The following is a 26,955-nucleotide window of genomic DNA, read 5'->3' on the forward strand; positions in this document are numbered from 1 at the left end:
AGGTGGAGGCTGTTCTTTCCTCTACAAAGAACTGCAGCGGACTGATCATGGAGGGGGGGGGGGGGGCGGGGATCAACAATTCCCAGGTTGCCCAGCTGCCTGAAAACACTTAGCAAGTTTTCTGGGCAGGTTTTGCTATTCTCGCTGAGGATACAAAGCTCCTTGACTGGTTAGTCTCATTGTTTCTAAACACCAGTCACCTGCTCACTGTTGCCAGTGCAGGGCTTCATACGGAGGCAGGGGCAACTGAGGACACTGCATAGTTTCCTTGAGTACTAGGCAGGTATTCAACTCCAGACTGGAAAAAGTTTGGAATAAAACCACAGTTGGTAGCTGAGTAAGGAACATGATTTTCATTAAAACAAACAAAAAACCCCATTTCTTTGTACTTAAGTTTTCCATAAAAGATAACTGTCCTTCAAGAACTGCCTCGCTAAGTTTTTCTTGTCTCTAAATGGTATTTTCAGTTCTGTCCGGGGAACTATTTTCTGTTGTTCCCTAATACTGGACTAAGCTAACTTTCCATTACCAGTATAACAGAAAATTTCAAAAGCAGACAATGCTTTTATTGACCCCAGACATTGTGCACCATCCACACTTGCTGAGAATAAAGCATCTTAGTGAGGCATTTATTACATTAGTCTGAAAACATTTTTTCACTTACATGAAATCTTATGGACCGAAGTGACAGGCAACTGCAAGCAATAAATGCTTAATGACTTATTTAGATAGCCTGAACTCTGAAGTGACTTTTCTCCTCCCAAATACTTTAAGCCAACTGAAATGAAAACTTCTTTTTAAAACATTTAATCATAGTGAGAGTCCATGTTAAAGCATAACTTTAGTCTTTCAATTAAGTTTTATCACTGGCACAAAAAGGTACACTAAGAAAATGTTTTCCCTAAAAAATAACAAACTAACAAGAATGCTACTTAACTAACTAATCTTAAGTATTGTTTAAGAGTAATAAGTCAAATCTCCCTTAATAAAGCTTTGGCATTAAAAGTAGCCTACTATATGAGTGCCTACACCATGGACCAGGCACTGTTCTAATGCTTTGCATACAAAATCTCTAGTCCTTATACTAACCCTAAAAGGAACACAAATCTGTTAAATGACTAAGCAAGGCCATACAGTTAGTGTATGGCCAGAATCAGAACACAGGTCTACCTACTCTTGCTATGACTGAGCCTCTTCCTCTACATGTCCTAAATGTCACCCTGAGTTGAAGAGGGGAAAGAAACGGGAGGCCACCATGATGCCACATCCCTGTGCTTTAACCAGTATGTTTCCTTTATATACTGGACCATCTATTTCAGATTTTATTTGAAGCAAGTTTTGGCTTGCTTCAGTATGTATTTCATTTTCTATTTATTACCCTCTTTCATTCATGGCAGACAGGCTCTAGAGGTCCTGAGAATGTCTGAAACAAAGAAGGCTATAAAACACCTTAGTAACTCTCGAAAATGCTAAGTGGACCCTGAATGAAAACTTCAAGTTTCAGAGAACTTATAGCCACTAATGATCTACAAAACAAACAAACAAACAAACAAACCCCACACCTTAGTAACTCTCAACCTTGGATCAAACTACAATACGTTGGAAAAGGTATTACTGAAAAGAGCTTGAAAGGGCAGCCTAAAAGGCAGAGGGTACAAAACATGGGCCATGTCCCTGTAAAGGGGACATGATTCATAATGCTGTGAATCAAGGGGCTGGTTCACAATACTGGTTATGATGTTCAAAACTGTGAATCAAAGAGAGATGCATTATTATATATTTGCTTGTTGCTATTGCTTTTCTGATTAGAAGATACAGAGTCACTTTAGGTAACTTCCATTTAACTTAATATTTATTTTCATTTTATATCCAGGTCACATTTTCTACATTAAAATATAATCATGCTGACTCCCCCCACCCCCTACACCCTCAGAGAAAAAAAGTGAAGAACTTTACACAACTTGAAAGAAAGATGGAATGCACAGAGAAGTTGCTATTGCACCCAAGTAACAAAGAACACAGAGAGACCAAACAGTAGACATGTCAGAAGTGCATAGAAGACAGCTCAGGGCTCGCAGCAGGAAGGAGGAGGAATTAAAAGACTAAAGCTTTTAAATGCTATCACTTGTGCCACAAGATTACCCTGAAAAGGCAGATAGGTCAGAAAGCAGGACCAAATAGGGGATTTTCCAAAGGCTGCTATCTAACAGAGTTTAAAATATCCATAGGTTATATATATAAAAAAATTCCATACACAGAAGAGCTTTCTCTCCCCCACCTTGCCTTTAGCATCTGGTAAACACTTTAGAAACTTAAAACCACTGTTAGCATGTCCAAATGTAGAACCGATATAGGTTTTTCTTTCTTAAAAAATTGCATCCCAACTCTTTCCAACCAACAATTCTATTAATTATTTTAATTATGATTCCTCTGCATGGAAACCCAGTAAGGATCATCAAGACAGGGCATCTCACTACTAACAGATCAAGGCCAGTCGGGCAAAACCTGCATGATTCTGTGCTACTCAGAGGGAGGGAGAACAGTTAAGAAACAGGAGTTGAAACTTATCCGTACCAAAGAGGAAAAGGAAACTCCTTTTCTAATCTATTCATTAAACAGGAAACAGCAGGTGGACAGTAAAAACCATCTGCTTAGAGCAGCAGCACAGACCCAGAGGCACACCAAAATCTAAGAACAAGTGCTCAGGAAAGCGTCTTGGCTCTGAGCGGAAGCGTCTTTCAGGCCCTATCTTGTCTCTAGTTTGGAGATCAAAGCATTATAACTTCAGATAGTGATACTCTTGAGGGGGTGGACAAGGAAGGTCTGAGAGACCCAAATAATGAGGACACTAGGCAGCTAACTACACCACTATGTACAAATACACACGTCAGTAGGAAAACTTCACCTCCAACCCTCAGCTACTTTAAACAAAGCATTGAAGTTCCAGGTTTTCTGAACAGGGGGTATTTTAAAGGCTGTTAGCAGTTTAAAACATTGCAACACTGGCACAATATGTTACCTATTCCTTGTTTTTAATTACAGGGTAACACAGTAAACTCCAACACAAAGGTGGGGATGGGGGAGTGCAAAAGCAATAAAGAAAACAGGACCAGTATTTCACAAGAGCATCGAGCCAGCGATGAAGTAGCAGCTAATGCTTTGCAGAGTCTCGAGGGTAGAATTCGCTCAAAGTGCTCTGAGGGATTCTCTTCAGCATTTCTTTGGGGAAGATTCGGAGCAGTTGCCAGCCAATGTCCAAAGTCTCATAGACAGTGCGGTTTTCGTATGGACCTTACAAAAAATTGAGATTAGATGAATAAAGGCCAAGTACTTCCAACTTCTCAGCGTTATTCAAAATTTATTCTGCTATGGAACTAGCACTGTAAGCATGAAGTATAAAAAGAGACACACAGCAGTTAGGCCTCCAGGACTGGGTGTGACTTAACGTGGAAATGAGGGTCTAGACAATAGGTACCCCTGGGAACCAGAGAAAAGGGAGAAAGCCCACAGGCGAGACGTTCGGCGGCTGTGTGTGTGTGTGTGTGTGCGTGCGTGTGTGTTTAACAACGGGTGGGATCTAAACACACTCCACTGAATAATGGAAACTAGACCCAGAGTTTTGTCCAGAGAGTAGTGAGAAAAGCAGTTTCCCAGGAACACAGGCTGACCTGAAGGAGGCTAGTACAGATACTTAGAAGGCCTTAAATGCCAATTAATCACCTGAATAGGTCCGTGTGAAAGTTTTCAAACTTGCTATTGCTATTATTATTCTTAATAGCAGAATCATTCTTATCCTGCAAATAAATCTCATTTTTTAACTAAGGAGTTAGAGTGGCTAGAGTTCTGCATCTCTTGTCTACCAGAACAACTTTTATCTTTTTAAGATATTAAGGTTCTGTGTAATTTTTTATTTTTTTAGAAAACCCAACTATCATACGTTCTGGGGATTTTAATGTTACTTAAAAAATGTATCACATAAATAGAAAAGCGCACAAATCTTAAGTGTGTAGCTGATGCATTATTCCAAAATAAACACATCGTTTGTAAGTATCACTGAGGTCAAAAATAGAGTTTACCAGCATTAGCAGGGGTGGCAGGGAAGAGAACAAGCAAAACAGCTTGAAAGCCCTACACATGCTATGTAATAAAAACCATTATAGACTTTTTAACAGAAGGACAATCAATAAAATTAATACTAAATTTACCCTGGCAATGGCATAGAGAGAGTCAGGGAGACTGGTGAAGATGCTGGCACTAACGGCCAAGGATGATGGGACAAAGGTCTGGACTAGGTCTTGGGACACACAGAGTGGTCAGCGATCAGCAGCTTCAAGATCACCCAGAACTTGTCAAAATACAGGCTCTCTGGCCCCACCCAGATCTACCGAATCAGAATCTGCATTTCAACAAGATCCCTGGTAGATTCAAAAGCATATTCAATTTTGAGAAACACCGGCCTAAGTTTTTTTAATAGGAATGAAAAGAGAACAGGATAAGATGTTTTAAAGAAGAACAATGCAAATTAGCAAATATTTGATGACTGGAGAATAAATGAAGAGGGTTAAGAATGCCCAATGCCTGAGCTTGGGCTAACTAGGGTAATGGTCATGCCAGAGGTAGACAGAAATTGAAAAGGGAATTGCTAGGCAGGTGGTCAGTTGGGAAAATACTTTGGTTCTCACCACGCTGAGCCAGAGAGGATGGTGGCATAAACAAAGGCTTCCTAGCTCAAGATGCGGGACTAGAGCTTCAGAAAGAGGGGAAAGGCTCATACATAGGAAGTTAGTCATCAGCACAGGGGAAAAAAAGCACAGAAAGAACAGGTAATTAAGCCTTTGGGAACACTAACAATTAAGAAGCAGGAAGATGAGAAATCAGGAGGATGAAAATAGATGGACAGGAAAAGTCCAAAGCCCCCAAAGCCAGAGGAGAGCATTGCAGAGAGGGTAAGAGGGAGGAGAAGTGGCAATGGAGGCAGGAGAGCAGAAGGCCGGTTCTAAGGAAGAGAAAACACAAGACAGGAGCTAAATAAATGGATAAAGAAATTGAAGGTACAGGGGAAGGAACCAGAGGGCTAAGAACAAAGACATGGCAGGCGGCTGGAAGAACCTCTTCTCTAATCAGAAGGAAAATTGTATGGAGACCAATGTAAATTCTCTCAGACTAGGAAAGAAGTCCTCCTCAAAACTACATATGATGCTGTTTCTATTCATAGGAAAACAGTAATCTTACCCTGAGCAATGAAGTTCCTCTCAAACTTCTGCAGAAATTCCAAGTAAAGCAGATCATCTGACGTAAGGGCTTCTTCTCCAACTACGGCTTTCATGGCCTGCACATCCTTACCAATAGCATAGCACGCATACTAAAGAGAAAAAAAGGTTTACGTGAACAGAGATAAGGTTTTATAAATGGTAACGGTACTCTGGGCTATGTAAGTGTATTGCTGTAGTTATCTTCACAGTATTTCACATGATTTCCAAACATAATTCACATAAAGTGCATATGCAAGTACTGGAAAGACTTTATTATACGTAGTCTCACTAAGAAAGGAGTCTTCAAGCGTGCAATACATAGACATTACTAACACTCTACAAAAAATACACTCCCTCAATATACCAATGAGGTTACATTTTGTAGAGCATTTAAAAATCACAACTTACACAATAGGAGAAATCCATCTCTAAATTCTATTCAAAAAAAAATATCTGTGTTATCACTAGGTTTATTTATCATTTCTACTTTAAGGTCAAATGTGTTTTTCTTTAATTATGCTTGGTATACAATCTCAGGACTATAGCAACCAAGGATTTCATAGAATATATACAGCTGTATCCCTTAGCGTTCTGGTGATTGCCTAATATGTTAAACAAAAAATTAGTTAGAATAGTCTTTCAGAAATACTCTATAATTAAGGTTACTAATAAAAACTTAATTGTCTTATGCCTTTTTTATTTAAAAACTACCTCATACAGCATTAGAGGTGGGTTTCAAGCATGTGATTTTTAATCTTTGTCATGAGCAGTTATCCTTATGAAAAAGGCTCTAATGAATGTTTCTGTATTCCACTATTCTATATTCTATATTCATTAAAATTCTACTTTGATGGGGGGAGAAGAAAAGTGATATGGAAGAAAGACAAGAGGTATAAGACAGCAGAATGAACTGAGAAAGTATTCATTTCTTTAAACACCATCCTGGAGAAAACATACGTACCAGCTGGTTAGATACATCGGCATGATCCTTTCTGGTCATACCTTCTCCAATAGCAGACTTCATTAACCGCGACAACGAGGGCAGCACATTAATAGGTGGGTAAATCTTGGGTAAAAGGGGAAGGGGGAAAATATTATATTTAAGTACAAAATTCAAGCTTTACTGGTAGTAAAGGAGGACTTTGAAACTCATTTTTATTGCTTAAATTGCATAACACTGCTACATTTGTTTCCTAGATGATTCCTAATATCTTTTCCTGATAAGAAAAGGAAGAAACATTTTACAGGTTAAGATTTCTTTTGAGAATCAAATCCAAAAAGTAAAATCTACAAAATAGTACAAGACTATATTAAAAAACTGAATTTTCAACATCTGCCTATAATATCAAATCCAAATGGTCTTCTGAACTCTGACTCATAAAATGACACATAAAAAGATTAACAATAGGGCTTCCCTGGTGGCACAGTGGTTGAGAGTCCGCCTGCCGATGCAGGGGACGTGGGTTCGTGCCCCGGTCCGGGAGGATCCCGCATGCCGCAGAGCAGCTGGGCCCGTGAGCCATGGCCGCTGGGCCTGCGCGTCTGGAGCCTGTGCTCCGCGGCAGGAGAGGCCACGGCTCTGAGAGGCCCACGTACCGCAAAAAAAAAAAAAAATAACAATAATTTCACCTAAAAGCTGATATCAGAAGCTGGCATCTATTAAAGAACCAATAAAAAATCTGTTTTTGATTATTCAGTCATAAAAAAGAATGAAATCTTGCTGTTTGCAGCATCATGGATGGACCTTTAGGGCACTATGCTAAGTGAAATAAGTCAGACAGAAAAAGATAAATACCATATAATCTCACAAAATGTCAAGCTCACAGACAGAGAACAGACTGGTGGCTACCCGAGGCAGGGGATGAGGAGTGAGCAAAACGGGTGAGGGAGGTTAAAAGGTACGAACTTTCACTTATAAAATGAGTTAAGTCATGGGGATGGAACTTTCAGCATGGTGACTATGTAAGTTAATAATACTGTATCACATATTTAAAGGTAGCTAGAAGAGTGGCTCTTCAAAATTCTCATCACAAGAAAAAAAATTTTGTAACTATGTGAGGTGGTGGATGTTAAGTGGACTTATTGGGGTGATCATTCTGCAACATATACAAACATCAAATCATGACATTGTACACCTGCAACTAATGTAATGTGACGTCAATTATACCTCAATTTTTAAAAATTTTAACAATAAAAGACAAAGAAAAAACTCTGAAAAATCTGTTCTTGTATTAATAACAAAAGTAGATTATACCATTATGGAACAGAAGACCCAAAAACGTCCTTTGAACAACCCACTCCATTTTAAGTCACAATAAAGAAAGTGGAAATTTAATTCTTAATTCTGGCACTTTTTTCCACACCAGGATTTTAGTATTACAGAAATGACAATTTTATAGCCATATTAAAAACAATGCAATTTGATATTTTCTTTTTTTTTTTAACATCTTTATTGGGGTATAATTGCTTTACAATGGTGTGTTAGTTTCTGCTTTATAACAAAGTGAATCAGCTATACATATACATATGTTCCCATATCTCTTCCCTCTTGCTTATATTTTCTAAATAAATAATTCCTAAGAGCAAAGTTAGAGTCACTAAAGAATAACTGAAGAATAGATCTGTAGGCTTATAGCATCGTTCAACTGTCAAATACCTGTCTGTTGTGTAGCTGTCTGTCCACATAGATCTGCCCCTCTGTAATATATCCAGTCAAGTCAGGGATGGGGTGAGTGATATCTACCAGAGAAAGACACCTGATGTTAGTTAAAGTGTCCATCTCATATAAACAAAACCACAGGAAGTCAATCTGCACTACTTAAAACAGTGCTATATAAAATAGTTTGCTGTGATGATGGAAAAGTTCTTTATCTGTGCTGTCCAATATGGCAGCCACTGGTCAAATGTGGCTACTGAACATGTGAAATGCGGCTAAATGCGACTGAAAAACTTTATTTCAAACTTTATCTGATTTTAATAAACTTTAGAATTTAAACAGCCAAATGTGGCTAGAGGTTACCGTATTGGCCAGTCTAACTTATCTGGCTGCCGCACAGTTAGACATGTGTCGACACAAGTTAAATTAGCTATATTCATAAAAAGTACTATTTCTCCTAGTTATGCTCTCTCTCCCCCAAATATAAATAAAGTTCCATTTTAAACACAAAGCTCATTTGCAGAGAGTTGCCAATTTGATGTATACTGAGAGAACATTCTTCGTCCATAAGCTATCCCAGAGGGATACACAACATTTCAACATGGAAAATACAGAGAGGCTAAACAAGTTAAGCAACACTACACAGGCAGCACCACTACACAGGCAGCACCAAGCAGGTCCCACAGAGCAAGACACCTCTAAGTCTGTTAAATTACAGAGAGTAATTTTGTAGCTGCTTCCTTGGAACAAATCATTTTCACATCAGAGGTAGTATTCAGACTGCCTGGGTTCTAAAGCCGCCACTTCCTAACTGTGACACTTTACCTCTCTGTGCCTCACACGAGAGCATCTAAAAAGTCGCTATGAAGACCAAATGAGTCAAAACTTACAAAACACTTAGAACAGTGCTCAGTTATAATGAGTTATTACTGTTTCTGAAAATATTTTGAAAAAGTGTTTTTAAAAGACTGAGATAAAGATAAAAAGACACTAACATAAGGGGAATGCTGAAAGTCTCACCCGGGGGCTGCTGGGCATACATCCAGGCAGGCACTGCACTGTGCACTTAGACACACATGATAAAACCAAGTAATTTTTAGCAAGTCTTTGATGATCGTTCTATCTCTAGAGTCTCGTGGCACTTACTATCTGTGCTCTATATCTGGCACTTAAGCTACCTTAAATTACTGATGCACATACATTTACAAAATATCCACCTAGAATGAGTAGCTTACATTAAGTAGAGCCCATAAATCTTTTAAAAATTCATTTCATCTAGACCAGCGTCCTGCAAACAGTAGACACTAAATACTAGCTAATAAATAAAAGTTACAAGAAAATTTTTCTGCAAAAGAATAATTATTATGGGTAGTTTTGAAATGAAAAATTTTATTAGAAACAAATCACTAGGTAAGGTAAACTTCTGGAGGATAAACTCTCAAAAGAATTTCAACTCAAAAAGATAGATGGTCTTCTCTCTTAAAATCAAAGTCCTTACAACGATTAGGGATGCTATAATCCAAAGACCCTAAACTTACCATCATTAGGCATGGTGAGAATAGGAATTTGAGTAATAGAGCCACTTCTACCTTCCACTCTACCAGCACGTTCATATATTGTGGCTAAATCTGTATACATGTAACCTGGGAAACCTCGTCGACCAGGAACCTCTTCCCTGGCTGCTGAAACCTGACAGTGAGTCAAGGAGAACAGTATCACATACCAGAAAATGAAAATTAAAGCTTGGTTAGAACACATTTGTTTGAACAGGCCAAATTACAAAGTTGGAAATATCTTGTTCTTTTAAATATCACCTCTAGAAATGATTAAGAAAAATCTAGCAACATAAATTCAGATTATTCTGCAACAAAAATGTTGACAATTGGGGACCACAAGTTTTCTGCTAAAATCATACTGCCATAACACAAATCTTCAAATAGCTTGCTAGAAGAAAATCTGCTTGCAATTTTATAAATCAAAGGTAGTACATTTTAAAACTAAGAGAACATTCTCAGTTCACAAGATTTACTTCATGTTATGGATCTTGCCAGATTTACATAAGCTAATCCTGAAAAGATCAAAAGGGAAGGAAATACATATATCAGAAATCATCTGATGCATTTTACATACATTATTTAATTTAATCCTCACAACAACCCTATGAGGAAGTTAATGTTATTAAGCCCAACTTACAACCGGAATCAAGGGCCAGATAATTTCCCTGGATCACCGCACAAGGTAAGAATAGTAATAAATGGTCTCTTAAGAGACAGGCACACTAGAATATATGCATACATTTTAATCTACAGCCAACAAGAACTGTAAATCATTAAGCCCAACTTCTAACTGCTACTTCGGTTCCTCCAAGAGTATGCTCCAGCAGTGCTACTCAAAGTGTGGCCTGCAGACCAGCTTTTATCAATGTAGATAATGTAGAATGCAACATAAACATATAGAAATGCAACATAAACATATAGAAAACCTTAGTGGCAATTTGATAGAATAATTGTCTGTCGAATCTAATACTACTAATAAAAGGGTTTGTAAATTGTTTTTTTTTTTAATTTTCACTTTTCTAATACTTATTTTTACTGCCTTTTAGAAAAGTATTTGTGATGGATGGGAGAAAAGAAGTCCTTCAATGAAAAAGCACCGTAGCCGAGTGAGATATGATGATGGATCTTAGGGAATCTTAGGCTAGATATTTATATAGGCTGTCTCTTCAGAAGTCTTCTTCCCTTTTTTTGCACACTTAAAAGAGCAAGTAACTCAAAATTTCAGTAACTTGCATTAGAACAAACACCCCACACTTCTGGATGGTAAGTGCTAGAATCTTACATTGTTTCTAAATAATCACTGAGCTTTCTGAAGGAAAAAAAAGTTCTGAAGAGGGTTCTGCCAGAGTGTAGTCTTCACTTATGTAAATAAATAAAAATTTACATCATTAAAAATGAAATTCTTGAAAAGGGCTGAAAGCTGACAGTCTGGACAGAGACAGAACTACCTTGGAGAGTAACTGATTAAATAGCTTGCATCATTTACTCTAAGAATCCAGTCTTAATCAAGGGAGACAGTGAGAGTATGATAAATAGGCTAAAAATTTAAATCTCATCCTCTAATCATTTCAATTAGGTTGACAAAAGTAGTATTTTCTTTTCTGATTAATTAAGGTATTCTACTAATATATGAGCAATGCATTTTAAAAAACATGATTTAAAAAAAAAAAGAAAACTTGCAGAGGGACAAGATAACCCTGACAAGATAATCCATTTTAATTAAGAAAAAAATTACCTCTCGAAGTGCTTCAGCATAAGAACTCATGTCTGTTAGGATAACCAATACATGTTTCTCACACTGATAGGCCAGGAACTCAGCCGTGGTTAGAGCCAAGCGAGGAGTGATAATTCGCTCAATACTGAAATGAAACATTAAGTCCTAAGTCACTCAAACAAAAAGGCCAAAAACAAAACAAAATGATTCCAGAAATAATAGTACAGTCTCCCTTTTAAAGTTTCACATAAATTGAGGAAGGTTAAGCAATTGTTACTTTAAAAGTTCTTAAGTAAGGCAGAGTTCTTTTATGTATTTACATAATAAGAATTACTTAGTGCTACACAGCTAAATTGATTTATTTTATAAATGCCCCATAATTTGTCAGAACTATATAGTTCTCAAAACTGAGCAAGAAAGGAAGAGAGAGAGAAGGAGAAAGGGAGGAAAGAAGTAGGGGCCAGATTTTGCAGGTAAGAGGAAAAGGTAATTTATTGAGTATGGACGGTGTGCTAGGTAACTTATAATATTATCTCATTTAATATGTATAACAACCCCGTGAGACAAGTATTATTTATCACATTTTATGAAAGAAGACACTGAGCTTCAGAGCCTAAGTGACTCACCCAAAACCAAGTAACTTGCAAGAAGCAGAGCTGGAATTTAAATACGGTTATCTCATACCTAGGCCTGTGTAGCTTTCACTGTAATGTTCTACCTCCTTAGTGTAAGGTGACATTTTTGACCAGAAGCCTGCATGAACAGGGGGAAAATAGCTCTATTTTTTGTTTACTTACGTTGGGTCGTTAGCCAAGTTCAAAAAGAGGCAGACGTTGTCCATTGAGCCATTTTCTTCAAAGTCAGATTTGAAGAACCGGGCAGTTTCCATGTTTACCTAAATGGCAATGACTTCATCAGTGCTGGGAGAAGAAAAATGCTCAATATTTCTTTCTTTCTTTTTTTTTTCCCCCCAATATTTATTTCTGATGAAGGCCAAGCTACAGATCTGTACTGCTCCTTCTTTTAAAGGTTCAAGTACCCCCAAAACGTTTACAAAAGCCAACAGAGTAAACAGCTTGCTTTGGCCACAAAGGGAATTATTCTTACATTCCACAGTCAAATGCTAAATACTAATCCATGGTTTGCCCAAAATGCCAAGCTGCAACTTCTCCGCCTAGAGATAAACTGAATAGTATCTGTGCAGTTTTCTACATTGTTCTAATAACACAAGCAATTTTACATTTCACACTAAAACAGAAAAAGATAATACTTACACCCATAGCAGCAAATACAATCGCAAAATTTTCCTCACTGTAGTCCACTACATCTTTGGATTTTTTTACCAAACCAGCCTGGCGACAGATTTGAGCTGCAATCTGATGAGGAGTACAAAAGAACTAAGTTAAAATCTAAAATAATACTTCTACAACAAAATAACTTTTACCCTAAACTTTGGGGAACTGTAATCATAAATGAAACTGGGTTGTCTTAAAGGGCTTTACTCAATAAAACTATTCTGTAATTTTTGCAGATTCCTAAGAGTAAGCAAGAAGTCGGATATGTGTGGATAAAGAGTCAATGTAATTGGATTATATAAACAGTAACATTGGGTATTTACCTTGAAAATCCTATATTTGGTTTCTCACTAAGAGTAAAGCACTCAGAAATTCTTTCTTCTTGAATTTCATACCAAACAGATTCTAGTTCTCACCTCATTGTGCGGTAAGCCAGCAGCAGAGAAGATAGGAATTTTCTGCCCCCTAGCAATACTGTTCATGCCATCTATGGCCGAAATGCCGGTCTGAATCATCTCCTCTGGATAGATCCGACACTGAGGATTGATTGGCTGGCCTAATGCATTTCCAAAAGGGAAAATTTTAATATGTCTCTACATTAAGACTACAACCATACAAAGCATATAAAGCATTTCTTTCTACTCTTAAAAAATCAGTTATTTTTGAAATCTGAAACTGTTTAAATATTTTTTTCCATTAATCTTTTGTAGATTCACAAGTTATATGGTAGTAAAGTGAAATGTAAGGTATAGCAAATAAGAGAGAAATCCTAATTTCAAAGCCATTATGGCTTTTACATTTCAGATATATCCTGGTGATATTTTACAATAAATAAAATATAAAATTTTAAGATAACCTCTAGGAAAAATAAATTTATTAAATAGTAAACAAAAAATAATTAATCAAACATGGAATATGTTGGTTATCTACTTAAAGTATCATAAAAATCACCCTTTATCTGACAAAGGTATAAGATAGATAGATGCTATTTTCCCCAAAACACAGAAATCCATTTTCTGTCCCTACCCATGATATCAAGGAAGTCTTCAGCCAGTACAACAGGACCTCTGTCGATGGGTTTTCCTGATCCATTGAACACCCGACCTGTTAAACAGTAACAAGACAGTACAGAGTGGACAATGACTCAAATATTCATAATCTTTACAAAGACTTCATGGAAATACGTTAAAAAGGAAACAGATCTCTGCTCAGAATGAATAATAATATCCATTTACCAAGCATATCCTCAGACACCGGCGTTCGGAGAATATCCCCAGTAAACTCACAGGATGTCTTCTTGGCATCTATACCTGAAGTCCCTTCAAACACCTATCAAGAAAGAAAAGTAAACAGAAGGGCATAAGAAATTTAGATCATAAGCGCTTAAGATTTATTTGTCAGCCCTTATAAAGTAAAATACATCAATGTACATACTACTTTTAGTATTAATGAATAAAGAAGTGTTCATGGTGGACGATGAACCAAATTGCCAACCTCTTAACCAGGGTCGTGCCTGCAGGCCAAATCCATCAAGCAAGCTAAGAATGGTTTTTACATTTTTAAAGGATTGTCCTTTTAAAAAAAAAAAAAAGGAAAAAAAAAGCGTAAGAACATGCATCAGAGACCTTAGGCAAAACCCTCACAAAGCCTAAAAAATTTACTATCTGGCCCCTTACAGAAATTCTGCCGACCTCTGCTCCAGATCTACTTTTTAGGGCAATATGTTATTTGAGAAAACCGGCACTTCCTATAATCAGTAACATTAAAAACTAGGCATTATCAGAGACAATTTAAAGAAGTAGACTCAGATCTTGTTTTGGTTTCAGCCCATAAGCTCTGAATTCTACTTTTCATCTCTCTCCTTCTATGTGACTGTCCGTTTCATTTTATCCATTAAAATTTTTTTTTAAAAAAGCCATTTTACCAGTGGAGCTATTGGGCTAGAATGGATATTGGTGGCTGGCATTTAGCAACAAAACATGAAAAAATACTTTTCTTCCCTCATAGCCAGTAAAGAGTCGGGTCCCTGGCTTAAGATTTTTCATGGTCGTGGTGGTGCAAAAGCAATACACATTCGGTAGAAACAGTACTTCAAAACAATCACATGAGATGTTTAACATTTTATTATAAAATAGGCTTTGTGTTATATGGTTTTGTGCAATTGTATGCTAATATAAGTGTTCGGAGCACCTTTAATGTAAGCTAAGCTAAGCTATGATGTTCGGTAGGTTCTGTGTACTAAATGCATTTTCAACTTACAATATTTTCAGCTTATGATGGGTTTATCAAGATATCACCCCACCTATAAGTTGATGAAGATCTGTATACTTATGTGATAATTACTAGAAAGAACTACTGGTGTTTCTTATGTTTGTTGTGATCAGAAAAACGTTCAACTGGCCAGGTTTTGAAAGTGATGCTTACCTGAACCACTGCTTTAGAACCACTAACTTCTAAAACTTGCCCACTCCTCTTTGTGCCATCAGGTAGTGTTAAGTGCACAATCTCAGCATATCTGGGAAACTAAATAGGAAAAAAATAAAGGCTCAATAACCAACATTTTAAAAGCTCCTCAAAATACTCTATATGCTTCTATGTCTTTCACAGCATGTATGCACATGCAGACCCCATACCTCCCCAAAGCACACAGGTATACATCCAGAGTTTAGAATATCCTCAGGTAGTTTAAGTCCTTAAAACACTTATCACTGGCACATATACTGGCAAACACAACATAAGGTACAGAGGGAAGGATCTTAAATCTATGAAACCACAGCAATTAAATTCTTTCCTTCTGTGTATATGTTTTTAAGCTTTGAGACTACAGAAAGTTAAAAAACTATGTTCCCACTACTCAGAAATGATGTTTGCTTCTGGGCTGTGTAATCACCTTGTGCTTTGGGAGGACAGGAATAAAATGCAACTAAACAATAAAATAATTACTATTATAATAAATAATGCTAATATTCCCTCCTCAATCTAATTCTCCTAACCAGAAATGTATTCCTCTAATCCATTTTTAATATTTTAAATTGCATGTTTCCAAAAATATACTGTAGTGTTTCACTTACCTAAATGGTAACATACTAAATATATCATCCTGCAACTCGTTTTTTTTTCCACTTGACCGTATGTTTTGGATCTGTCATAGTAGTATTTACCTTATTTTATTAACATAATCTTTTGAAAAATGCATCACTACTTTGTGTGATGTGAAGGAAAACATCTGCCAATGCATCCGTGAATCAACACTGACTGTAGGACACTTGATTCTGGAGATGCTAATATGAATAAACGGGCATGTAGAATCAATGTTAGAACAGGTATAGTTAAAATCAAGTGACACTACATTTTATTCAGCTGTTCTTCTACCACTGGTGTTCAAGGCTGTTCCAAATTTATACTACTACAAACATGCTGCAATGAACATTCTCACATGTGGGCCCAAGTTTCCCTAAGGTATCTGGTTACCTAGTGGTGGGCTATAGGCTGTGTCCATTTTTATGTGAAATTACTCTGCAAAGGAACCTTTTACTTTACAAACTCCCTAGTAGTATAGATAAGTATCTTTTCCCTACATCTTTGCCAATCTTATATTATTAAACTTTAATTTTTACCATTTTGATAAAATAAAAAATAGTATCTTTCAATTTGCATTTTCCTGATTCTACTAATATTGAGCATCTTCTCATGTTTACTGACAATTCAGACTTCATTTCCTATAACAGCCTTATTAATATCTTTTCCTCGCTTTTCAACTACATCTGTTTTTCTTATTTACTTTTAGATAAGTTTCATAGATTCTGGGTACTAATCCTTTTGCGAATATCTGCTCCCAGTCTTTCTTGTCTTTTAATTTTGTTTATGATATCCTATCATACAGAAGGTTTTGCAATAAAATGACTTGTTTTCCTTTATGGTTTGTGTCTTTTGTGTAGGAAAACCTTCCAATCTGAAGTCATAAAAATGGTTTTCTATATTGTCTTCCGATAGGTTTCTCATGTTTTGGTCTTTAATCCATCTGGATTTATTTTTGGTATGTAATTTTATTTTTCTCACTTTTATTTTTTCATACAGGAAGCCAAATACCCCAACAATATTTACTGAGTAGCACAAATTAATTTGTGCTACAAGTAGCACGACTTGTAATGTAGCCTTTATCATTTACCAAGTCAAATTCTCAGGTGTGAGAAGAGTTGGTTTTAAGAATCTTAACTTTGCTCCACTGAAATATCTGCTTACTCCCTCACCAAATCTTTATTCTTACTCTATTTCTAACTGATTTTGTTACCTGGAGAGAATCAACGTATTTTCTATTCTGAGCCTTTTCATTCATGAACGTGGAATCTCCACTTATTTGAAGTCTTCTTTTATGTCTTTCAACAAAGTTTCACAGTTTTTTGTAAAAAGTTCCTAATTATTCTAGTAGTTACTTCTGGCATACAAAACACTACTGATTTCTATAGACATCATCCACATCCAGCAACACTGTTTTACACCATTGTTTCTAATAGTTTGTCCACTGAATGACTTGTGTTTTCTGTTTAATTAATCATACTACCAAGAAATGATGACAGCTGTGCCTTTTCCTTTTTAATCCCTTTATCCCCTAATTTCTTTTTCCCACAGCATTGGCTAGGGTCCAAGCACAAAGACAGAACAAAGATGGATAGCGGTGGTGACAACAGGTGTCTTCATCTTGTTCCTGATTTAAATGGGAATGTTTCTAGAGTCTCTCCTTAAATACGCTGTTTGCTGTAAGTTATGGTGGATATCCTTTAAGAGGTTTTAAAAGTTTGTTCTATCCCTTATTTCTAAGACCTCCTTCTTCTGTTTTGTTTTTTTTTAGAAACAAGTAATTTTATCAGATACATTTTCTGTATTTACTGAGAAGAGCGTAAGCTTTTTCTAGCTTAATCTATGAATGACCTGAATTATACTGACATTTGTTAATATCAAATCATCTTTGTATTACTGGGATAAACTCTACTTTGTCATAATTCTGTTGATTTTTTTTTTTTTTTTTTTTTTGTGGTATGCGGGCCTCTCACTGTTGTGGCCTCTCCCGTCGCGGAGCACAGGCTCGGGACGCACAGGCTCAGCGGCCATGGCTCACGGGCCCAGCCACTCCGCGGCATGTGGGATCTTCCCGAACCGGGGCAGGAACCTGCGTCCCCTGCACCGGCAGTCGGACTCTCAACCACTGTGCCACCAGGGAAGCCCTGTTGATTTTTTAAAGTATATTTTTGCTAATATCCAATACATGAGAACATTTTTATTTAGAATTTTAGAATCTGTGCTTGTGAATGAGATTAGCTACACTGTTTCTTTTCTGATACTATCCTTTGTCAGGTTTGGAAATCAAAGATGCACTACCTTCAGAAAATGAGTTGGACAGCAGTCTCCATCATCATCTATTCTGATACAATTTGTATAAAATTATCCATTCCTTGATACTATCTGTATGCCTTAAGTTAAAAACAGGAGCCAAAAACTAAAAACAAACAAAAAACACTCTAAATCTGGTGGTATAAAGCCATTCTTACAACTACATAAACTTTTTTCCTCAGCTGGAGTTATACCCCAAACAAACATTCAATAAAACTTTTACAGCTTTCTTAAAATTACTTCCTCCAAGATGTTTTCTAAGTCCTTCCCATTATTGACTCTCATAGCATCCTGCACTCACCCTTCATAGCACTTAACAGTTAGACATTTATGTATTTGTATTGTGTATTTTTGGTGCTGAGTTCAGCACTTAACATAGTTGAAGCATGAATATTTTTAACTGTTTTTGAAAATATATTTACTAATATAAAAGCTTCATATTTTTAAAATATGAGTCAAAAATTTTATCCAATAGAAAGTATATAAAAAAGAAGAAGTAAAGGACAAAGAAGCAAATAATGCATTCAATACTTCCTCAAAAAATAAAAGTGTATGCTTCATCCTTTCACAAAATATTAACGGGCAGCTGCCTAAACCTTGTACAATTTGTATACTGAGGCTTTGAATCAAACTGCAGACTAGTATGAAACTGTGGCCAGGAGGAAGCTATATGCTTAATCTTGCAATTAATTTGTATAGGTACCTTGTCATGCACAAAAATATCTTAGTGATAAAGCTGAAGAGACAGTTCACTTTGCCCTTTCTTTTAAGAAATGTTTTTCAATTTATTTTCTGCTTCCAGAGGGGCCACATGCCAAACACACTTCTGTCATTACTTCTCTCAACAAACTAATAACTGTGTACCTTTCCCCCTGATCCACTCCCAACAACAACCAATGCAGAATTACTGTTCTACAGAGCATATTACACAAATTATCTCTGAAGATATTTTAATCACTGAACTCAGGCAGGAGGCTTCACCTAGGCTGAGGTCTATTCAATTACAGACTATATTCTATGCCTCTTTTTCTAAGATAATTCTTATGTATAGGTGTGGCTAAAAAAAAAAACCCATGTAACTAAAGCATCTTTCAACAAACTGAATAAGTAAAAACTATTCTCTGATTATGGTTTTAGTCACTGTTGAGATAATCTGTTGTTTATTCATTACTTGAATACCAGTATCAGGCCCTCAAAGACAAAAGTAACATTGTTTACTCACTCAGAGACCTTAAAATTTAGTAGAGAAGACAAAAATGTAACAAGTAGTTATAACACACTAGTCTACGACAAGAGCCACAAGATACTGTATATCTAAGTATCCTACAAGTCATAAAACACACAAATATTACTGTTGTTTTCCTAATAAACCTGTGAGGTATGATTAACAAACAAATAAAATTTTAAATTTTACAGACAAGGGACTCAAAGCCACAAACAGAATCCACAACAGATCCAGTACTAGAATCCCATCTTCTGACTTCTGACCTAAAATTCTTGTCTCCATATAGCACTGACATTCCGACCAAGGAATGGCTTAAAAAAATCATAACAAAAGACTTAAAGTGTACTAAACAGTACTTAATACTATGCTTTTAACTCATAAATGGTTAGACGATAATGATAGTGGTATTACCTTAACATGATCTAAGATCACTAGTGGACCATTAACTCCTGATACTGTCTTGTATGCTGGAAAGAAACACAAAAGAGTCAGTTCTTGTCAAACAGAACAGTCTAAATGATCTCTCTGGTATTACCAAAAAAACCCTCTCTCTATCATATCTATTATATGGAGCACTCAGAAAGTATGAAAATTTTCACCGAATTTATAAAATATGCCCGCATCTGTACAACTTCTCATAATCCCCTTCATCAAACCAAAAACATTTTTAATTCTTACTATAAGTCACATTTGTTTCAAGGACCCAGGATACAAAAACAAAGGTAAAGAGGGAGAGTTCCCACAGGAGTTCACAATTTTATATGGAGAAGGGGGAGGTAAGGGCTCTACCAGAGGTGTGCTGAGGGTGTGTGGGAGCACAGGAAAGACCCTGCAATGGTCCTTACTTAGAAAAGAAAAAGCTTTACAGAAAAGGTAGCACTTAGCAAAGTAGATAGAGAAGAAGAAGGGAATCCGTAACTTTAAGCAGAAGTGACAAAACTCACAAAAGAAATCTGACAAAATGTAGCCTGTTAAGATAAAATGCCATGATTAAATAGTATCATAAAAACTACGAAAAAAAAGAGTTTATGAAGGCGGATGGAATTAAAGGCCAGAGATCACATAAGCATCCTTTAAAGAAAAAAAAAAAGTCAAACGTTACTGTCATTGTAGAAGCTTATATTTTCTACTGCAAATTATGCCCTAGCAACAAACTACCCAAATCTCTCATTTTAGAAAGGAGGTAGCTATCATTGAATTGTATCACACCTACATACATGCCGAGTATAATGAATGGTAATCAAGTATAAATCAGAACACTCAGGAAAGCAATTCTAACAGTGTCAGAATTAACTAAATTTCATAATCAGAAAAGCTGAAAACACAAATGAAATAAGTGTTTATAAGACCTAAAATAATGTGTAAGAAGCTGTCAACCAACTGGGAATTTTTCACTTGCTTGATTTCTTATGATGTCTTAGACAGAAATTTCTGAAATGAATGTAGACTCCCAAGAATGAGGAAACCATTTAATAACCAGTCTGTCCATTCAAGGGGCTTCAGGATTTAAAAACATAATTTCTTTAGCCAGGAAGCAAGTGCCCTGGTAGAAACACTGAGACAGGGCAGGCAAGCACTGTCAGGAACCCTAGTCTTTCATACTGAGGACCTTTAAATCCTCACACCAAATATTTGCTTGAATACATTTGTAATTGTAATGATCAACAGAGGCCCCTAATTACTTTTTTTTTCCAACCTTAGATAAAAAGCAAGTCACAAATTTTAAATGTTAAGCTACTTGAATGGATGGCAATGTAAACAAATTAATCATGCCTCCAAGATTATTAGAAATATCCCAGTTGTCATATATTCTGCTACTTTTATGTTAATCCTCTCCATTGTTTTAAAATAATCTAATACTCTTAAAAATAAGTCCTACCCCTAAAACAATTTCTTCCTTGTTCTCATTTGATTTTTATTTTTGGCCTCGCCACACGGTTTGCAAGATCTTAGCTCCCCAACTGGGGATTAAACCCATGCTATGGCAGTGAAAGTGCCGAGTCCTAACCACTGGACTGCCAGGGAAGTCCCTCACTGTTCTCATTTTAAAAGAATCCACATACCGTTTTTCAATTACTTTCTAAAATTGCTATGTGGATATGCAAAGTGAACTACATTAGAAACATATTTTCTTGGCACTCAGGTTTTAAAACTATAGAAACAAAGACCTTTTCAAAACCTAAACAGCTGGGAATGGGAGTAGGGAGTGGGCCAGTGGAGGTGTGGGAATTCAGTTTTGAGATTTACAGGCAACTGTTTTGAATAAAATGTAACATCAGTAAAATGCTTCAGGTTCTGAAATTCTTCTTTACTTTCAGGACAAGATTTGCATCTCCTTTGAACTTTTAACCTCTACAACAATGATCCTTAAGAATCTCATGTTTAAATTCAAGCTCATTCAAATTATGAAGTTTTGCCAGTCACAAGGCAAAAAGCATGACCAAGAAAAAAGAAATGCGAGTCATTGCTTTTCCTGGAAACAGTGAATCAAGTTGATTTCAACTATAGAAGGCAAGATTCTACTTCATCAAAAGCAGTCTCTAAATTTGCAACAATGTATGTAGCCTTTAAAAAAGCTAGTAACCACTGGAATTAATTAATAACAAAACTACCAATACACATTTAAAAAGTACTTGTCAGGAATTCTTTTTTAAACTCCATAACAGGTCTATAAGCTAACAAATATTATTCCAAGTTTTACAAGAGAAAAATGATTCTCAGAAATTAAGTAACTTGCCTAAGGATCTGAACTTACACAGTCTGCCTCCAGTCATTTTTTCTTTGACTCTGTGCTACAGCTCAAATTCTAAAACTGAACTGGGCATTTTTTTGTGGTCTGAGGCACTCTTGTATCATTACTGAAAAACAACCTTTCTCCAGTGGAGTGTAGCCATTAGAAAAGTTAAAGCAGGAAAGGAAGAAACTAATGGAGATGCTTCAGCAGTTTTCTGTCACTGGAAAGCATGAGGAGACCACTTCAGATACAAACCAGAGGTTAAGCAACATGCTTGGTTTACATTAAAATGGGATGCAAACTAAACTCATAAATGTTATAATCCAAACTAAATAAAAAATATTACCAAACGAAACTGCTTCACACTTTACAGAGCATCTTCAGATAGGTTACCATTCCAGTTTCACAAAACACTGGGAGGTAGGCAAGGCTGATAGACCTACTCCACACTTAAACTACATCTATGAGAAATCTGCTACTAAATGGAAGAGCCAGGATTAAAATTATTTTTGTTTGTTTGTGGCCCCCACCACCACCAATTCTAAGTTTATACTCTATGACCCTTAGTCTCCAGTATAACTTAAAAACATGGAGATAACACAGTTCCTAGCACCTGGACTACAAATAGGGAGTAGAAAACAGTTTATATACAAACTATAGCTCCTTTCCACAATAGTAAAACTACTGGGGGGGAACAAGAAGAGAAAATAATATCAAATACCACCTTTTATCTCTCAACAATATTTACCCAGCTTTTCTCACCATTAGTATTAACAGTCCAAAGCAGAGACAACCATTTAGATTAAAGCTGCCAAAGACATAAAGCTGCTCTTCAAAAAGTCAATACCCATTCACAAATTACATAAATATTTCTGTTTCGAAACAATAATGACCACTCTTCTCTTGAAAATTTCAAATGAAGAAGAACTTGGGTCTGCAGGGGATGATCAGAACTTCTGAAAACACAGCAGACACAAGTTTACATCTTTGATCCTGAATATTTATGAAGACAATAAATATTTATGGAGTAACATTTAAAACCCAAAATCTACAAAGATTTTTAAGAAGCACATATTTTGTTAGATGACATCCTCTTCCTCCTATAGGATATGAGATTGTTCAACAGAACTAACACTACTTAATGATTGTGAAACTTTCAAAGAGAAAATTCGACAGTCATTGCACAATAAGAGATCTAGTCCTTCAGCCTCCACCTTATTAGCAGAACAAAACCGGAACAATCATCTTCTATTGTGCAAGAAAAGTAAAGACCCACACTTTGTAGTGGGCAAGGAGGGAGGCCGACCATTCCTTTACTGGACTTTTCACTGACGCTAACTCTGCTTTATGACATAAGAAACTAAGATTAGTTGATCTAGGATCTCAAGAACAAAGGAGATTATCTAATCCAAAACGTTAAACATCCAAAGGCTCTTCATATATTATTGAACCTTGCTCAAAGTTTAAAAGGAAATCAAGTTTTCTTTCCTTGTGACTTTAGAAATTCAACTAATGTGCTCAAGATTATTTCAAGCCTGCATATCTCATTTTCCATCTCTTGTTAACGGCCCCAGAATCCTGAAATTTTTTAAAACCAGGATCCAATTTGTACAGTGGAACTGCCAATATTCCATTCCTTTGTTCAAAAAGCACACATTAAATAACTATAACTTTTTACCTAGGATGGTAACATCGATCTTTAATCAGAAAAATTAATAAGTTAATATTTATTCAGAAGCAATTAAAAGTGTTAACTACAATCAAGAATGTGGCAATATAGGAAAAAGATGACATTCAAATGCAGTTAGCTGTTAGCCTAAGTATGATATCATTTGTGCTTTTTAGAATAACCCAGACACAGAAGTGAAACTCAAACTAAGTATCCCAACTCCCTACTCTGGTTCCATCCACATTAAAGATCCATATACTAAACTATTAGAAGAAGGGGTTTAAATGCAAGTTATACAATTACAAAACACAATGTTTCTATGTGCCAACACTGCGCTAGGCACTGTGGATACAAAAAGGATTCCTGAACCCTAAAGTTTCAGTTTTAAGCATTATGTCGCAACAATGTTGTCAGGAGGAATCTCATCCGGAGAAGTTCTTCAGTCACTGGCTAAGCACACACAGAATGTTGAGAAATCATACTCATCTCCCTTAAGGGTTTACAACCTCAGTCATGGAGTACTCTTTAAACTATATTATTATTTCAAGTGATACTCTGAGTTGAGATTGAGTGAATAATTATATGGAAAAATGACTACTGCCCCTTATAATCTTTTCCTAGAAGCACCACTAATGTCTATCTGTTCTACCCAAAGAACAGCAAAGCATACAAATGCAATTCATAAAAGAGTATTTGTAACTGTTAGGCACAAATTTATTGTCATAAGAATGCAACATCTGTCAATTTCTTGAAACATTCAGCATGTAAACTCTCAACAAGCACTCTCTAACGCAAATAATTCCCATTATAGAAAGCACATGGGGGAATAACTTAGGAGTTTGGGATTAAAATATATACACTACTATACATAAAACAGACAACCAACAGGGAACTACTGTATAGCACAGGGAACTATACTCAATACCTTGTAATAAGCTCTAATGGGTAAGAATCTAAAAAAGAATATATATACATATATAATATATATAACTGAATCACTTTGCGGTACACCTGAAACTAACACAACGTTATAAATCAACTATATTTCAATTAAAAAAAAAAACACACATCTCTGCAAACCATAGAATCAAGTCTTTTCTTTCTTCCTTACACTGCAGTGCCACCACATGAGCTGACCCACTGACTGATGAGGATGGGATTAGTCAGGCAGGAGAGCGCTCAGACTGAAACCCTTCATCTGAAATTCTTGTTAACCAATGAGCCACCCACAAAGAGGTACTGTGGCAATTAACCGGTGCAAATACAGTCTCACCACGTTGGAAAACATCAGGTACTTTCCTAAGTTTTAAAGAGTCTACTTCCAGTGCTCATCCCCGGTTCCTAAGGAAACTGTGAGGAGGTCTGATGCTACACAATTTTATTGTTTAGTCATCAAGAACCATTTCTTTCGAAACTGCTGAACAGTCCACTTAAGCCTGGTTTATTAAGGTCTTTTTACAATCACAACACTTAGACATGCTTATGCATATGCTTTGCATACTTGCTAAATAATATGGGCAAAGCTTCTTGTCTTCTCCAAGACAGCCTTGCAATCAAGTTAATGGCAGGAAAAGGTCCAGCAAGAATTAAGAAACCTGGAATTTTCCTGCTCTGCCAGTAATTAGGGGTCTAAAGCCTGGCGAGCCCTGTTCCTTTCAGAACCTTAGGCTTCTCACTGTAAAATGAGAGGGTTAGACTAGATGACCCGCAGGGTACTTTTCAGCTCTAGCTTTCTCTGATATCTAGGTGTCCTCCTGCGGAGCAGCTTCTCCACTGAACAACATTTCCCTCTGGCTGTGGGCCTGACCTCCATCCACGAAAGGCCTGAGCACGTCAGCGATGACACTATACCGTCCCCCTCGGCAGGATCTCAGGACCTGCCCTGAGGTCCACACCCGAGGCAGGGGGAAGGGGAGGGGCGGTTCCCTCGACCCCTGCAGGTCCAAATGAGGTCAGCAGAAGATTAGGATAAGAGTGGCAAGAAGTGGCCTTCGCTCAGAGACAGGAAGCAAGCGCCTGAGCACGTTCCAGCCTCGGGAAACTGGAGAGCACCGGTGGGGCAATAGCCAGGAGACCACCAACCCAGGAAAAAGTTCCCGTTGCTGCTCTTCCCCTTGGCCCACCCCTGGCACGGAAATTAAGGTACACTCAAATCGCCTACTAGAGAGAGACGTCGGAGTAGGGGAACGCGAGAGGGAAAAACAATCGCCCCATCCCACCCCTCTGGCTAAGCAGGTGAGTGGGAGCAAGGAGCTGGGCTAAGAGCAAAGACAGGATTCGTCTTGCTCTCTGATACTCACTGAGACGAGGCTGGGAGAGGTAGTTCCGGCTAATTGCCAGCACCTGTTCTCGAGACCCCACCACCGGCCCACTGGTGGATACGGGAAGCTCAGGCGCGGCCCCGTTCACGATGCCCCGCATCGCTCGCAGCGCCATCTTGTCTCCTCTGTCCCGACTGGCCCAGCAGCGGCGCCGCGCAGGCGCAGATATAGCTGGTGCAGCCCGCGCCCCGCTCCGCCCATGCGCGCTGAGGAGTCCCCGCCCACTGAGCTGCACCCGACCCGCGGCCTCGTGACTTGGGCTCCGGGTAGGCGGGGCTAAACCCGAGCCCTCCGCGAGAGGAGCTGACCAGCGTGCTGGGAGGAGGACGCCGGGCCAGGGAGAGGGATCCAGAGAAAGGCAAGAGTTAAGGGAGAAGGAGAAGAAAGGAGGGAGAGGGAAGGAAAGCAACTTCGTGCATGAAAACTTCAACGGCATTTCATGACATTGAATGAAGAGAACTCAAGTTCTAAAAAAACACTTTGAAAGACAGAATCTAAAACCTCTTCTAGTGGATATTAACATGGGGAACCGTGTGCCATCATTTCTCTCACTTTATCATCTTCCTTTCCAACACATTCACTCATGTGTCCATTCAAAAAACATATATTGGACTGTTTTAGGGTGGTGGTAGTAGTGTGAAAGACAAAGTGGGATGTGTTTGAAAACTATTTGAGGGATAGAACCGATGCAAAAATGATTAGCTGGCTGTGGAAGGTGTCAATCCAGGCTTGGGTCCTGAGTGATTGGTTGATTGGGTTGTTGTTTACCGGGTAGAACACAGAGAAGGAAGTGAGGAATTTTGCTGGTGGTAGAGGAGGAAAAGAGAAAAGCTAATTGTCTGGGGATGTGTTAAGTTTCCTGTGGAATATTCAGAATGAGATTTCTATTCAACTAAATAGGTAACTATCCCAGGAGAAGCTATCTGGGCCAAATCAAGATCAAAATTTATAACTTATCACCATGTTGGTAATATGAAAATAGAAGAGATAAGCCAGAGAGTGTGTGATGTATTGTGGAAGATACTAAAGGCCAACTTTTAAGAGATCACTAAGGTGAGGGGTTGTACCAAGGAAGAGTATCTTGTAATCAAATCAAACTTGGAGTGATACTAGAGTTGGAGAGAACGCAGAGCACATGTTCTAGA

The 26,955-nt window shown here is 37.4% G+C and overlaps 1 protein-coding gene across 1 annotated transcript; it reads right to left on the reverse strand.

The window, feature by feature from the left end:
* Positions 1-1,830: 1,830 nt before the first annotated feature.
* Positions 1,831-25,952, reverse strand: ATP6V1B2 (ATPase H+ transporting V1 subunit B2). The gene is made up of 14 exons (XM_029203416.1): positions 25,790-25,952; positions 19,498-19,553; positions 14,898-14,996; positions 13,709-13,802; positions 13,500-13,577; positions 12,890-13,029; positions 12,453-12,554; positions 11,976-12,073; positions 11,200-11,323; positions 9,447-9,597; positions 7,909-7,991; positions 6,214-6,318; positions 5,233-5,362; positions 1,831-3,291 (listed from the first exon to the last, which is right to left on the reverse strand). The coding sequence occupies exons 1-14, from the start codon at positions 25,923-25,925 to the stop codon at positions 3,152-3,154; spliced, it is 1,536 nt and encodes a 511-aa protein (XP_029059249.1). The 5' UTR covers positions 25,926-25,952; the 3' UTR covers positions 1,831-3,151.
* Positions 25,953-26,955: the final 1,003 nt, after the last annotated feature.

Source organism: Monodon monoceros, unplaced genomic scaffold, assembly GCF_005190385.1.
Source record: "Monodon monoceros isolate NGI ecotype Baffin Bay Population unplaced genomic scaffold, NGI_Narwhal_1 Super_Scaffold_5, whole genome shotgun sequence".
In the NCBI taxonomy this organism is placed as follows: Eukaryota; Metazoa; Chordata; class Mammalia; order Artiodactyla; family Monodontidae; genus Monodon; species Monodon monoceros.

Excerpts from the sequence above, each read along its gene's own strand:
- ATP6V1B2 (XM_029203416.1), bottom strand. The coding sequence starts at position 25,925 with ATGGCGCTGCGAGCGATGCGGGGCATCGTGAACGGGGCCGCGCCTGAG. Across the intron at positions 13,030-13,499 it reads AGACTTCCTTGATATCATGG|GCCAGCCAATCAATCCTCAG; the intron begins GTAGGGACAGAA and ends GAAATGCATTAG. Across the intron at positions 7,992-9,446 it reads TCTCACCATGCCTAATGATG|ATATCACTCACCCCATCCCT; the intron begins GTAAGTTTAGGG and ends TTTCTCTGGTAG.